This window comes from Phasianus colchicus, chromosome Z (genome assembly GCF_987193195.1).
Source record: "Phasianus colchicus chromosome Z, bPhaCol1.hap1.1, whole genome shotgun sequence".
In the NCBI taxonomy this organism is placed as follows: domain Eukaryota; kingdom Metazoa; phylum Chordata; class Aves; order Galliformes; family Phasianidae; genus Phasianus; species Phasianus colchicus.
The window spans coordinates 80,986,494-81,002,254 of NC_143476.1; the positions used below are offsets into that span (position 1 = coordinate 80,986,494).

Sequence of the window (15,761 nt, forward strand, 5' to 3'; positions counted from 1 at the left end):
CTTGTCCAGGTTCCTTTGGGTGATATCCATTTATTCTGTAATATCAACCACGCCACAAGCTTGCTGAGGGTGCACTTGATCTAGGTTGTTGATAAAGATGTTAGATGGCATTGGTCACAAGACAGAGCTGTGGCAGACATTGCTTGTCACTGGCCTCTGTCTAAACAAAAAGTCTTTGTCTGCAACCATCCAAACAATTCTTTATCCACTGAAGAATCCACCATTCAAATCCACAACTCTCTGACTTAGAGATAAGAATGTGGTTTGGGAAGATGTCAAAGGTCTTGTGGAAATCCAGGCAGATGACATCACTTGTCCTTCCTTTTCTCTGCTGATGCTGTCTCCCATTATAGAGGGCCACCAGATTTGTCAGGCATGATCTGCAATTGGTGAAGCCATGCTGATTATCTTGGTTCACCTCCTTGTCTCACAGATGCTTTAACACAGATCTTTCAGCAGGATCTGCTCCATGACCTTCCCGGGCATTGGGTTAGCATTCACAATCCTATAGTTCCTTAGGTCTTCGTTTTTCACTTTCTTAATAAGGGGGTAATGTTTCTGTTTCTCCAGTCACTGGAGACTTCTCATGGCAGTCAGAACTTTTTAAGTATGATGGAGAGTGGCTTGGTAACCACATCAGCCAGTTCTTTTAGGGCCCTGGGATTAATGTCATTGGTCCCTGAAGGCTTGTACACACTCAGTAGGCAATTCATTGGATGATCTTGTACTTATTGGGAGGGATTTTGCTCCCTCAGCCCCCACCTACAGGTTCAGGGATGTGAGAGGCATGAGAAGTCTGACTACCAGTGAAGGCTGAGGCAAAGAGCTTGATGAGTACCTTAATCTTCTCTTTAACTGCTGTTGCTGATTCTCCCTTTTTGATTTATCACAGGGGGGTATACTCTCTTCTTGCTGTTCTCTTCTGAAAAATGTACCTGTAGAATCCCTTCTTGTTGTTTTTCACCTTCTTCACTAAGTTCAGTTTCATCTGCACCTTTGCTTTCCTGGTACCATACATGGATAATGTCCACGTATTCTTCCCAGGCCACATTTCCTTGCTTCTGCTGCCTGTACATTTCTTCTTTTCCCTCAGTCTAATGAGCAGGTCCTTGGTTAGCCATGCCAGTTTCTGCCTCTTGTTCTTGATTTCTTAAGGTGGGGGATGGAGAGCTCTTTTGCTATCAGAAGGGTGTCTGTGAAGAGCGGCCAGTTCGGTTTTGTTCCTTTGTACCTGTGAACAGTTTTGCAGGGGAGCTCATCCAGTAGTTCCGTAAACAGTCTGGAGTTTGCTCTCCTGAAGTTCAGGGTCCTGACTTTGAGCTCAGCTGGGGCATGGTTGCTACAGCCCAGAATGCCTCAATCGGAGCTTCTTTAATGAGCTCATCTGCATTGCTGGGCACCAGGTCTAGTAAGTCTTAAGTTACTTACTCAGAATCCTTGGAGGTACCAAGTTGGATTTTCAGGACCACTCCATGTTCTTCGAATACAAAATAGATTTTTTTTCCAGAAAACATCCAATAGATGTTTTTTTCCAAGATTTTCTTGTGAGAGAGACACACTGCTTGTGTGAGGAAGCAGTTTTTCCTATTGGGTTGTAGTAACAGAACAGAAATGCTGTTGCCTGTTGTACTGTTGTAATACTGTGTCTTAGAAATAATAAGTCAGAGGAGTTGCAGGAGAGGCTAGTAACTTCTGTGGTGATTCAACATAACATAGTAGTAAAATCTTAATTTCTTCAGTAACAGTTTTACGATGAAAATGCTAAAAATATTAGACGTACATAACTATGAAATTCAGTAGAGAGAGAGCAACAATAACTTTGTTTAACAAGATAGCACTTGTTTTGTTGGCTTTTTCTTTTACTTGACTGTTCTGTAATTCCCATAGGATGATTGACACATTCTGAGGTTAGATCTTGTACAAGATAAAATAGACTATATTGTTAATGCATATAAAAAGTTATCTCAAGTATTGAGAACTGGAAGTCACTTGTCTTATAATCTGCAGATATTGCATTTTCCCTTTAGAAAACTTGTCCAATATATATTTTCTTTGTTTTCCAGCCTTCAGAGGAACACTGAAACTTGAAAATATATTAAAAGATAAAAATCCTAAGAGTACCAGTGATGACTCTTATAACTTGATTGTGAATATTATACGTTAGTGTCGTGGCAATTTAATCACAGAATATTAACATTCACCCATTTTAGTTTAGACTTCTGTTTTCTTCCTTTATCAGAAAGAAATTACTAAAATGCTAGAAATTGTAGTACCAGAGGACACTTAGAAAGGGACTTAGCTATAAAAGCAGAACTACACCATATAAGAAGAAAATTCCTTCACCTTATTTACAGCTGAAACAGGAAAATAAGTTCTGTTTCAGCATTCATGAGTAGAAAACAGTATTCCATAAACCAGAATAATATTTGCATGCTGACAATGTAGTATCTTTATAAATACATAACTTCTTTCTAAATTGTCTTTAATTTGTGTTTTATTAGATGTCTAGTAAAAAACTCATTAAGTTTTGCTGGTTATAGGCTCTGATGGTTATTGTTTTCATTGGTAGGGAAGGAATTCTAGTCTTTTCCTGTAAAATTTCATCTACTGACCAAACAACTCTGTGTTTTTATTCTCGACAGGAAGTTCGTAAAGTAAGTGAGAGTATCAAGTATAATCACCCTTTGAGAAAATGTGTTGACACAATACTGAAAAAGGTAATAAATAAATTAATTTGCTCTTTAGCTATCTTCAGCTAGTTCATGGTGGGGGGAGGACGGAGTACTTCCAACACCTACTGAATGCTTGTATCTTATTTTCTCTTTAACTTGAATTTTCTAATTGTCATCTTGTGGTTTTCAGACCAGCTTTGGTGTTTAAACTCTGTATGGAATGAGTTATTACGATGAATGTAATTATCTGATTTGTTTTGAGATATGTAGTAGTATGTTATGAACAGAATTTGTGACAGTCGATCACTTACAATAATACCTTTTTTTTTTTTTAAGTATAATGATGTATGTAGAAAATGCCATGTTTTCCCACTGCATGCCTTATTCTGAATTTTTGCAAAGCACAAAATATGTTCTTGAGAAATAATTTTAAGTGCTTTCTGATTAACAATGTCAAACTTCTTTTTTGAGAAGGAAAAAATATTTCTTCTAATAGTAGTAAATAAATGTTAGTATCAGAAGGAAAAATCTGTAGTTAGAGTGAGCTTCTCAGTTGCATGAAATGTTCATAATATTGAAAAACATATAAAAAGTAGTTATTTTTCTTTTCAGTGTCCTACTGAGTACCAGGAAAGAATGGGTAGGAACATGGATGATTATGAGGATTTTGATGAAAGACAGAACAGTTATCCAAGTGAAAAAAGTTTGGTCAAACTTCACAAGCAGGTATGTTAATAAATGAGGGAATGTGCAATTTATTTTAATGTTATGAGAAAAATAGAAATCTAACAAATATTTTTTTGAAGTATTTTACTCAAATAGCTTACTATAATGCATGATTGTCAGCCTTTTTGCTTGCCTGGGCCGCATTTAGTGAATAGAAATTGTCTTGGGCAGCATATACATAGGTTGCTCCAATAGTAATGCCTTTGATTCATTTCCATGGAAACAGTAACAGATACGAAGAGCACAATAACACTATTTGATAGAGCAAATTCTGAACTACAAAACACTGTTTTTCAACACTGTCACCACCATTAGCTGTGCATTTTTGACAGCAATGAACAAGAGCCTGCATGCCACATAACAATCTGACTCACTGTCACCACTCCTGAAACACGCGACTCACCAACTCACTGTGTTCACATTCACCCTTGCACCATTCTGGACATGAGCCAGCAATATTTCCTCACAGCCTAGAAAGCCTACCATATTCTGGGCTGCATCAAAAGAAATGTGGCCAGCAGGGTGAGAGACATACCCTCTACTCTGTGCTAGGGAGGCCTCACCTGAACTACTGCATTCAGATGTGAAATCCTAGCCCAGGAGAGACATGGACCTGCTGGAGTGTGTTCAGAGAATGGATGCAAAAATGACCCAAGGGATGGAAAGCTTTCCCTATGAGACAGGCTGAGAGAGCTGGGGCTTTACGATCTGGAGAAGGCATCAGATAGCTGGTAGCGACCTTTCAGTATCTACAGGGGAACTGTAAGAAAAAAGGGGACAGACTCCTTAGCAGGGTCTGTTGCAATAGGACAACGGGAAATGATTTCAAACTTGAAGAGGGTAGATGTTGGGTGTTAGGAAAAAGTCTTTTACAGGGAGGGTAGTGAAGCACTGGAACAGGTTGCCTAGAGATGTGGTGGATGCCTTGTCCGTGGAAACATTCAAGGCCAGGCTGGACCAGGTTGTGAGCTCTTGATATAGCTGTTCACGTTCCTGTTCAGTACAGGGGGTTTGAACTAAATGGCCTTTAAAGGTCCCCTCCAACTCAAAGGATTCTGTGATTCTATTTTCAAATTCCTTTATCACAACAAAAAGCACTGCTGCTTATTCATCTCTTTTTAGAGCCCTGTGTTTAGCCAAATTATTTGCCATCACCTGAGTCAGAACTGCACAGCACTGCCTTCCCTGTGCCCTGCTTTCAGTTGACAGTGTTAATAGTACATTGACTGTTTGGCTGTTGCTGAGTGATGGATGAAAGCCTGGGGCTCCTCTGTGGGGAAGAGCTGCTGTTTTTACAGCAGGAATGGGATGGGCTGCATTGTGAGCCGGGATGGGCCACAGGTTGGACATGCCTGCTGGAGTGGATTTAGCAACTCTACTTAATGACTTTTCATAGAGAAAGAAAATATTAGAAGTTCAATATCTCAAATGATCCAGACCTATTTTCTGGTTATGTAAAAACTGTTCCTCTTGCAAGATAACTTGACAGTATTTTAGTTGGCTAGATGATAGATGATATTTGGGGCCTTGGAATGACTTACTGGCAGTGCATTATAGAAATGTGTGGTATTTGCTGATTTGCAAAAATAAAAAACTATGTTGAAAAAGTAGGCTTGATAACGATACAGATTGATTGTTACAAAAATATAGCAATACCCAGGAATGTGGTGTTTGTTTCCTTACAGCTTACCTATTAAGAGAGTTTACTTGCCTGCCTTTGTGATTCTATGGAATTAATCTTAGCAGTTTTGTAATGTGGAAATTTTTAGGGGATTTCTGCGAAGTTTTTCTCTCATTCCTTGAAATGAATATGTTGTAACCATAATTTCTTGGAATTTATTGTAGGTGATTTATTCAGTACAAAGGCATCGTCGTACGCAGGTCCAGTGGCAAATTCTTTTAGAACAAGCCTTTTACCTGGAAGATGTGGCAAAAAATGAAACTAGTGCAACTCGACAGTTTGTTCATACTTTCCAGTCCCAGGAGCCAGAGAATAAAATTATTCAGTATTTCTACACACCAACTATTGGTAAGTGCTGTTATCCAGATTTTGAATATATGAAGGAGTAACTGGTAATGTTGTGTAAGAACAGATGGTTATATATGAATATAATCAGTTAGATTAGAGGGAAACAAATGTGCATTTGAAATGCTTATTTAATGAGAGATTCATCAAGTATTGAGTTATGCACTTGTCTCTAGGTTTAAATTTTTACAAATTTAATAGCAGTAGCATGTTTTAATAGTAACTGAAATATTTTGAAACTTTGAAGAAAAAATTCAAAATTTCAAATTATGAAATTGTAGCCGTCTTCTACGTTTATAGATTATTATTGGGATATTGCAGCTCTTGTAGTAATGCAGGGGGAAGAGCTCTTTGTCTGTCCTATACTGATAATTAGAAATGTTGCTCATGCAGTTTTTTAGAAAGTGTCTTGTCAAATATTAACTTCTAATTTGATGTATAATATCAGTGGTTTATTTCTTAGTACAGTTTTACAGTCTAAGCTTTGGTAGTAGAGTAATATAAGAACAAGCAAATAAAAAGTGGGTCATAATATTTTGGCTGAAAGTGGAGAATCTAGTTCTGCTCCTTCTAATACTTATTGCCAGTAATTTTGCAAAATTTGCAACCCAAATCCATTCTGTTTTCCACAGCTGTGCATATGATTCTCTAGGGCTGAAGCATGATTAAAGCTCAGAATTCGAATGTGCAACTCCAAAGATTTAGTTTAGATTTTAAGGTTGTTCATGAAGTAAGTTATTAATGGGTTTTTTGTTTTTCTGCAGGAGTTTCATTTCTGGTTGTCTAACTTTCATTAACTCAGGTTGTATGTGTATTTGTTTTTCAGAGTGGTACTGGGAGTGTCTTCTACGACCATGGTTTTACAGGGTTCTTGCAGTTGTTTTGGCCACGTTCTCTGTAATTGTCGTGTGGTCGGAATGCACGTTTTTCAGCACAAGGCCGGTTTTATCACTATTTGCAGTTTTCATACAGCTGGCAGAAAAGACATACAATTATATATACATAGAGGTAAGTTTGAGATAATCACTCAACTAAAAGCTTCAAACTAGATTGTTTTTACAATAATAGTAGATGAAACTGACTTTAAGTTTCTGTAACAAATTTATAAGCTTTCAGAAGCTCTGTACAATACAGAATCACAGAATCACTAAGGTTGGAAAAGACCTATAAGATCATCCAGTCCAACCATCCACCTGTCACCAATGGTTCTCATTAAACCATATCCCTCAACACAACATCCAAACGTTCTTTGAACACCTCCAGGGTCGGTGACTCCACCACCTCCCTGGGCAGCCCATTCCAGTGCCTGACCACCCTTTCAGAGAAGTAGTATTTCCTAATATCCAGCCTGAATCTTCCCTGGCGAAGCTTGAAACCATTCCCTCTAGTCTTATCACCAGTTACACGAGAGAAGAGGCCGACCCCCAGCTCGTTACAACCTCCCTTCAGGTAGTTATAGAGAGCAATAAGGTCTCCCCTGAGCCTCCTCTTCTCCAGACTGAACAATCCCAGCTCCCTCAGCCGCTCCTCATAAGGCCTGTGCTCCAGACCCCTCACCGGCTTTGTTGCCCTTCTTTGAACACGCTCCAGGGCCTCAATGTCTTTCTTGCAGTGAGGGGCCCAGAACTGGACACAATACTCAAGGTGCGGCCTCACCAGAGCTGAGTACAGGGGAACAATTACTTCCCTACTCCTGCTGGTCACACTGCTTCTGATACAAGCCAGAATGCCATTGGCCTTCTTGGCCACCCGGGCACACTGCTGGCTCATGTTTAGCCGAGCGTCAACCAACACCCCCAGGTCCATTTCCTCTACACAGTCTTCAAGCCATTCCACCCCAAGCCTGTAGCGTTGCTTGGGGTTGCTGTGGCCAAAGTGTAGAACCCGGCATTTGGTCTTATTAAACCTCATCCCATTAGCTTCAGCCCAGCTCTCCAGCCTGTCCAGATCTCTCTGTAGGGCCTCGCTACCCCCAGGCAGATCGACACTTCCAGCCAACTTGGTGTCATCTGCAAACTTACTGAGGGTGCACTCAATGCCCTCATCCAGGTCATCAATAAAAATATTGAAAAGGACAGGCCCCAGCACCGACCCCTGGGGGTCGGTACATAGTACTCTTGCCCCTCCATTACAGAGAGAAACCCATATGACTGAATACCACATGTAAATAATTTGTGAAACATTAGCTTGGAGCCTAAATATTTAGACCTACCATCTAATTGACCATTTATGTGACCTTTTTTTCCTAAGTAGGGATCCACTGCTGGCCAGAAATCCAGTCTTCCCTGATGGCGCTAGAATTTGACTGCAAAAAGTTATTGCAGAATCACAGAATGGCCAGGGTTGGAAGGGACCTCAAGGATCACAAATCTCCAACCCCCCTGCCACAGGCAGGGCCACCAACTTCCCCATTAATACTAGACCAGGCTGCCCAGGACCTCATCCAACCTGGCCTTGAACATCTCTAGGGTCAGGGCATCCACAACCTCTCTGGGCAGCCTGTTCCAGCACCTCACCACTCTCTCTGTAAAGAACTTCCCCCTGACATCCAACCTAAATCTTCCCTCCCTCAGCTTAAAACCATTTCCCCTTGTCCTGGGGACAGTAAAGCAGATGAGTGGAAGAAGCTTCAGTATACTAATAAATTGGGTTGAACTTAAAACACCTGTTCTTAATGCTTTTTAAGGGAAGATGTTAAATCATTCATAGTAATTATCAAGATACTTAAATCAATGCCATTTCTGTTACAAAAAAAGTAGAATAAGTGTTTCTAATGTCAATTGTGATATAACTTACATGAAGTTCAGAATGTTTCAGGTATAGTTCAACACAAGTTTAAGGAGGTTTTTTTCCTAGTATTGGCACTGATGTTATTGTCCTATCTCAAAATGAAAAATTACACTGCATTCAATCTGTTGCATATACAGATTGTGTTAACACATTAATACATTTAGTAGAGTTCTTGTGTTTTAACTTGGCAAGCAGCTAAACACCATGCAGCTGTTCATTCACTGCTTTTGTGTGGCAGAATAGGGGAGAAAATCGAATAGCATAAGAACTTACAGCTTCAGATAAGCACAGTGTAATAAGAAAGAAGAAAAAGAAAGAAAAGGAAAATAACAGAACTAAAATCATAATAACAAAAAGAATGAACAAAACAAGTGCTGCACCTGCTAATCAGTGCCCAGCCAGTCCGCAAGCAGTGGCAGCCACTGTAACCAAACCCCAACCCCATTTTACTGTTCAGCCTGGTATTGTATGGTATGAGGTGTCTCTTTATCTAGTTTGGATCAGGTGTCCTGGTTCTGTCCCTTCCCAGCACCTTGTGCACCCCCCTACTCCTTGCCGATGAGGAAATACAGGGTAATATGTTGACGTGTAATGAATTGTTCAGTAGCAGCTAAAGCATGGGTGTGTTATCAGTGTTATTCTAAATCCAAAATACATCACCATACCCTCTACTAGAAGGAAAATTAATACTGTTCCAGGCAAAACCAGGATAGTTCTATATTCAGATAAGTTCTTTTTTCCCTCTTTTCTAGATGGCCTGTTTTCTTACCATCTTTTTTCTCAGTATCTGTGTTTATTCCACTGTCTTCAGAATCCGCGTATTTAACTATTACTACTTAGCTTCACATCATCAAACAGATGCATACAGTCTCCTTTTCAGTGGCATGTGAGTATGTGGCACGTATTTTGCAAATTTTGTGTCAAATAATCTATTGAAAGTGTCCATTAAGCTTTAGTTATGTCCTTTCATTTATATTCATATATATGTTTAAATTGTGTCATAGAATGGTTTAGGTTGGGAGGGACCTTAAAAATCATCTAGTTTGAGACCACCACCTTGGGAAGGATTGCCTTCATGTAGGTTAGGTTGCATAAAGCCCCATCCAACATAGCCATAAAAGTCATACTCCTTGATATGATTTCTTAATATTTTTGGTGCAATAAATTGTTTTAAATGCTGTTTGTTACCTCTTGCATTTATTCAGGTTATTTTGCCGTCTTACTCCACCATTATGCTTGAATTTTTTGGGCTTGACCCATATGGATGCAACAATTTCTCACAGAGATGCTCAACCAACTGCTTACACATCAGTAAGTACAGGAAATAAGGCATTGAGGCTTTGTCATGGTTTAGAGAAGAGGAAAATGCTTTGTGATACTTTTTATAGTAAGATTCAGATATTCGTATTTTTGCACTTACATTAAACAGGTTAGAAACAGTTATAGAGCAGGACTTTGGTAATGATTGCTGGCTACAGTGGAGTTGTCAACCAGATGTTTTGTCCTTTGTCCTAGAAAAGTGTAACTTGCTGAAGAGTGCAGGCTTCTCTTCTTAAGAGCTTTAGCTTCCACTGGCTTCTGTATATGGGGTATCTTTATGGATTAGGAGCCAACCCCTACTGGCTGCTGAAAATTGCTGAGTTTGGTTCTACTGAATAAATAGTTTCTGTCAGCAAGTAATATCTACCTTTGTTCTTAGCAAATAGTCACTTTTTCTTGTACTTGCAAACCAGATGAAACACACTAAATTTGTACTGAATTTGGATTAGGTGAGATGACAAGAATTAGATCTGTGATGATAATATCTATGTTTACATAACCAAAGAATTGTATATTTATGTGTTGTGAACTGGAAACAATGAGGTAGCAAAATCTTTCTAGGGTATCACCAGAGCTTGTTGTTCTTCTGTTTTCCAGATAATGGGATCAATGAAAGTGCTGTCCTTCATTGCAGATGGATTCTACATATATTACCCAATGCTTGTTGTCATTCTCTGCATTGCCACGTACTTTAGGTAAGTAATATGCAAGACTCATCCTCTGCATTTCTTTACATTAATAACTTCAATTTTTTCACTTAAGAAGAGACTCACTTCCAGATTATGAGATGTGACACATTAACAGAAATGCAAAAAATAAATAGTTTTATATTTATTTGCATTAAATGTATACATTTTAAGAATATTCTTTGTATGAACTCCTAACTTTTTGATTTTCTTTAATACTAATTCCATTTTCCACTAAAGATTCATTAATCAGATTTTGGGTTGTTTTCTGTTCAAACTTTGAAGCCCACAAAAATTCACCTTATGCTATATGAAATTAAAATTACTGTGAGGAAGCTATATTTTCAGCAGTTTTCTGATACACAGATTTGCAAAAACTGTAGGTAATGAACATTCCAGTAGGCTTGCAACAAATATATGTGGAACTGAATGTTTAATTAAAATCTGTAAAAGAAAGCTGTTTCCCTTATTTAATCCAGTGGTTACCAGACTAGCTGGTGTTTTAAATCACTGGATCTTTCTCCTTTAAACACAGATTGCTGGAATCTGAAAAGGTAATTACAGGAATTACTGTTACGTGCTTGCTTTTGTTTGTTTTATTTAAAAAAATCTGCTTCTGACGACTCTAAGAGATATGTTTTTATGTTTGTTTGCTTCTTCAGTCTTGCAGTGGTATTCAGTTTGAAGGAGTGTATATGTTTAGAATTTTAGGGAAAATAGTTTGATGCTAGAAAGTTTGAGCATCCACAGATAGCAAGAATACAGTCCTAGTTTTTCCCTACCTACTTTCAGTTTAAATGGTCCAGAATTAGAAATGGAGGTTGGTGGTCCTGCTTTGTGGCAAGAGGGTTGGAGCTTTGATGATCCTTGAGGTTCCTTCCAACCCAAGCCATTCTCTGATTCTGTGAAGGGAAAAGAATCCCCTAAGCAAACAAGAAAAAAAAAAACTGATTTGTGTAATTTGTCTCTGATGATCTGTCTCTTTGCTATTACAGTGTAATGAAAGGGAAAGGAAAGGGGGGAAAAAATGAAGAATCTGATTTGCATGAACTCTAATACCTTACAAAAAATCAAGTACATGTGGGACTGAATGTTTATTAAAATTTGTGAAATAAGGCTATTTAATCCAGCAGCCTTAATGCTGAGATAGGACAGGAAAAATCTTCCCCTTCAGTGAAGCTGTATTTAGACATAGTATTAATGTCTGTGTTAGAGACAGAGGAAAAAAAAAAAACACAAAAAAAACCAATAGTTGCAGGCTCTGGTAGGAAGTTGAAAAAGTTCCTGGATACAATTTCAGCATTAGCTTAATCCTGTGTGAAAGGTGGAGCAAGTTTATTTTCTGACTGCTGTCTAATGGGATCCAAAATGAAAAGATAGAAGTGTTCCTACAGCTGGAAAAAAAAAAAAAAAAAAAAAAAAAAGCCAGGTGTTTCTTCTGAGTAATAAAAGAGATGAAAGTAACTTTCCTGTTATTGTTGTTTCAAACACAGAAATCTTGTTGCATGCAATCTTTACAGTAATTTCCTTCTGGCAGAGGAGAGTCAAGAGGATACATAAGTGTAACTTCTATTCTATTTGAGAAGATATCAAGTAATTGTTATAAACCATTTGTACCACTCTCAGACTATAAGTACTTTTATCCTACTGCTTGAACAGAAATCTTCCATCCTTTCGATTACATTCAGGAACCTTGTCACTGGTTTGAATTTTCTGATTTCTCAGGTTTGAATTTTCTGATTTCTTAGGTAGTATAATTTGTTTAGTTTCTTTTTTTTAATTGTTCCTAAATCATAGTGTTTCTGAAATTTCTTTTACATTTTGCAATATAATATATCAATTTACTCATTGCAAACTAATATGGGAAATTTCTTATCTCCTTTTACCAGTTTAGGAACTCGTTGCTTGAATCTTTTGGGTTTCCAGCAGTTCATGGGGGACAGTGAAATGACCTCTGATTTGATTGATGAAGGAAAAGAGTTAATCCGAAGAGGTAATTTAGATCCCATATCCTAATCATCCTACAAAACACAGTAATTCTTCCATGTCTGGAGAAAAAAAAAAGACATAGCTTTTCAATTTTTGGACTGTATGATGGCAATCTACTGCCTAAAACACAGGTTGCTTAACAGTACAGGTTGGTATGTAAGTACTGTTGGACTTTTTCAACACCTGCAATAAAATACCAACTTTACTCATTCAGTGTGGGTAATTTTACAATTCAGTTAAGTGCTGGTACTCTGAAGTCATTACTATCTAATAGTATCTTAGTGGGGCTGAGATCCTGTTTAATATGTCATAAAAGATAGTTACTGCTTAAATTGTCGTTATCATCAACAACCTTATTTTAGTCTTTCTTTTTATAAGTGTGTTTAGCTAAGCTGTCCAAATTCCATCATTTCTTTAGGATTTTGTGCCAGGTTGAATAACTACTGTACATTATTACACTGAGCATGTATTCTATAGAACTTTAATTATCATCTATTTGGGATAATTTATTAATTTTTTTGTTTTGTTAATTTTTTACTGTAAGAAGAGTTCTCATTTCAAGCTAACAGCTTGAAAGTAGATCTTGAGTAAAGGTTCAGAAACACAATTTTGGATGTAAGTTACATTATGCAATATATTTATTCTCCTTTCATAGTTTATTAGAAACAAGATTTATTAGAAACTGGATTAGCTTAGAGTAGTATTGTTTTCTGGAGCAGGGGGAGTGTCATACATTCCCTTAAGCAACATGTTAGTCTTTCTTTGGTACTGTGATTTTTATAGGAGGGCTGCTCTGAAAGTAATGCCTCCTATTTTATTTTGTTGATCTATAATGTCAGAGGTGGATGTTGGTTTTATAGCAGTCAAGGTTGAGCCTTTCTGCCATTATTTCTGTTAAATGTTGTTGCCATGTGACAGATGGCAGCAGAGGGGCAGTCTGACTAAATGGCATCTGACATGGAAGTGCAAATGAAGCAAAGGTGCGTTATTAAATTCCTCCATGTGGAAAAATGGCACTCATTGGCATTCACTGATGCTTGCTGAATGTTTAAGGAGACCAAACAGTGGATGTGAGCACGTGAGTGGTGCATTTCAGCACTGATGACAGCTGTTGTCAACATGATAAATTGATTTTAATGAGAAATTCCATTACAATCAACTTCATGTTTCCTTCTTAATTAATTGTATTAACCATCTATTTCTGTAAGAATCTCAGTAGTTAATGTTATTTTTTTCATTGCATTTGTTTAAGAAAAACCTGTTAGTAGTGATTGTTCTTGTATTTAGCTACAGACTTTTTTTTTTTATTTCTAGAGAAAAGAAAACGGCAAAGGCAGGAAGAAGGTGAAAACAGAAGAAGGGTAAAATATTTATTTTATGTAATCTGAATGTAAATATAATAAAAAATCTGCTAGCGATGGCCATTGTTATTTAATTCAGCCTAACTTTTTTTACAAGAAAAAAGTCCTGCTATCACAGATGGAAACAGTTTTGTCTTGTAGAATAGTCCTGGCTGAGGGAAAAAGATAATTTATATTTTCTTTTTAAAAGATAAGAGGGGTCATTGTGGTCATACTACTTGTACCCTCTTGTTACTCACTCTATTCTTAGAATTGCTTATTGCTGCAAACATAGGTCAAGATAACCAGTCCTGACCTATAAGATTCAGAACAATCTGGAATAGTTTGTTCTCAGTCTCTTCTGTTGATGCTGATCTGCATGAAATAACTACAGAGTTGCAGTGTTGGAATGTTCTCTTGGGATTGGGACTGTGTGCTCTTCCCAGACTTACCCTGTTGCTTTGTGTAGTCATTGCTAGTAATTGGCAAAGATTAATTTTTTCCTTCTGAGAGGGAAAAACATTTAATGTAGTTCCCTTCTTGAAGGAAAATGAGCAGGAAGGAATGAGTACTGTTGACACTTTGTAACAAATAGAATCTTTGTTTCAAATCATTTTTGAAACATCATTCAGAGAGTTTTGCTCAAGCAAATTCAGTTAATTGTAGCTTTTGTTTTGGATAAATAACACTTTGAATTCAGTGTAGAAAGAAACAAAGATATCTAAGGAAAACATGTGAAAAATATACTGACTAAAGGGGAAAGTATTATTTGCAGAAAGCCAGGACAATACTGGGTCTAAAACCTCTGGATTTTTCAAGCTCAGGGATACTTGCCTTCAATTCTTGTTAGCAGCTTGTACTGCAACGACCTTTCTTTTGATGCTCTGCTCTGCACCCTCCATCCCATGGTTTAAAGCTTTCCCTTATTACAAAACCAATTACTAGTCAGGGCATTATACCTTTATTACACACTGAAATGAATTGACATAAATCAGCAACTTTTGTTTCAATAGAAAACTCATATTTTTTTGAAATAGAAAAAAATATGAATATGAAAAAACCTGTTTTTTGAGTATGCATTTTACTGTAGCACATATATTCTTGAAACTTTTGGAGGATATAAGAGTATTCTTTTGTTAGATCATGATAAATACTTTATAGCTTGAACTGTAAGATCTGTTGGCATAAATCAGCACAGTAACTTTTGAGTATATCAAGGATCCATATATGAATCTGATCAATATGGAAGTTACAGACGCAGTTGGAAAGGTTTCTACCATGTCATGAACTTGTGTCCTAAAAAGAGAAGGTTTTCTTCTTTAATACTTTATAATTTTTCATATTAAAATTATTAAATGCTTAAAGGTTATGTGATAGAAGTATAACAATAACTGCATTTTTCTTTTTTGTCTGGATATTCTACCATTCTGCCACTAGATGGAAATATAAACCAAATAATGAGCATTTGTGTTCTCACTGTAACAGTTGAAGAACTTTGTAGATTTAATATGTGGTTTGGTTCCTCTATTTTTCTTCTAAAGAGCAGTTACTGAAATTGGTTTTGTGAAGGTACATAAACACTGAGTTAAAAACAAAACAAGGACTCCTTTTATATCAAGATATCAAGCAGTACCATTTTCAAAGTATTTTCTTTCACTGTGTGGCAAGGTTGACCAGTTAGTTCTAGACTGCAGTATGTCTTGATCCTGTGTATGCTTTAGTTGTCTTACTTTCCTGACAGTTCATGTTTTTCTTTTTTTGTCTTTTTCCAGGAATGGAAAGAACGGTATGGAAATAGAGAGGATTCCACTAGAAACAGGGTTGTCCACACAGAGCAAAAAGAATCCAGTTTCTCAGAGACCAATACTAATAGAAGTAAGTTTTGTGTTTTTTTTTTTGTGTGTGTTGAGTGTGGAAATTTTTTCTTTGCTTGCTTTTAGGTTTTTAATATCCTGTCTGTGCAATACTGACTGTAAGTAAAAGTAAATAGTTTCCTTTTTGTCTCAGATCATATATTGATTCATTTCCTTCTTTAGGAGGGAAATAGTGTTATCTTGACCATTAAAGACAAGTGCCATGTTTCTTCTCATCTTTTACATTGTGACTAGTTGAGGCTGGAGATTCTGGCTAGTCTAAATTACTTGATTTTCTCATGGGACGTAGAACTAGAGTAGCAGTTGTTAACAAAAAAACCCTATATTTAAGGTATACC

General features: G+C 37.2%; 1 protein-coding gene across 2 annotated transcripts in view; it reads left to right on the top strand.

Annotated features, from left to right (window-relative positions):
- The window catches only part of LMBRD2 (LMBR1 domain containing 2), a 34,937-nt gene that overhangs the window by 11,152 nt on the left and 8,024 nt on the right, over nucleotides 1-15,761 (top strand). For both annotated transcript variants that reach the window (XM_031608428.2, XM_090132674.1), the window contains exons 7-16: nucleotides 2,643-2,717; nucleotides 3,285-3,398; nucleotides 5,244-5,427; nucleotides 6,251-6,432; nucleotides 8,967-9,100; nucleotides 9,420-9,525; nucleotides 10,132-10,229; nucleotides 12,110-12,213; nucleotides 13,524-13,570; nucleotides 15,322-15,424. In XM_031608428.2, the coding sequence (XP_031464288.1) occupies nucleotides 2,643-2,717; nucleotides 3,285-3,398; nucleotides 5,244-5,427; nucleotides 6,251-6,432; nucleotides 8,967-9,100; nucleotides 9,420-9,525; nucleotides 10,132-10,229; nucleotides 12,110-12,213; nucleotides 13,524-13,570; nucleotides 15,322-15,424 (1,147 nt within the window). The remainder of the gene's footprint in view (nucleotides 1-2,642; nucleotides 2,718-3,284; nucleotides 3,399-5,243; nucleotides 5,428-6,250; nucleotides 6,433-8,966; nucleotides 9,101-9,419; nucleotides 9,526-10,131; nucleotides 10,230-12,109; nucleotides 12,214-13,523; nucleotides 13,571-15,321; nucleotides 15,425-15,761) is intronic.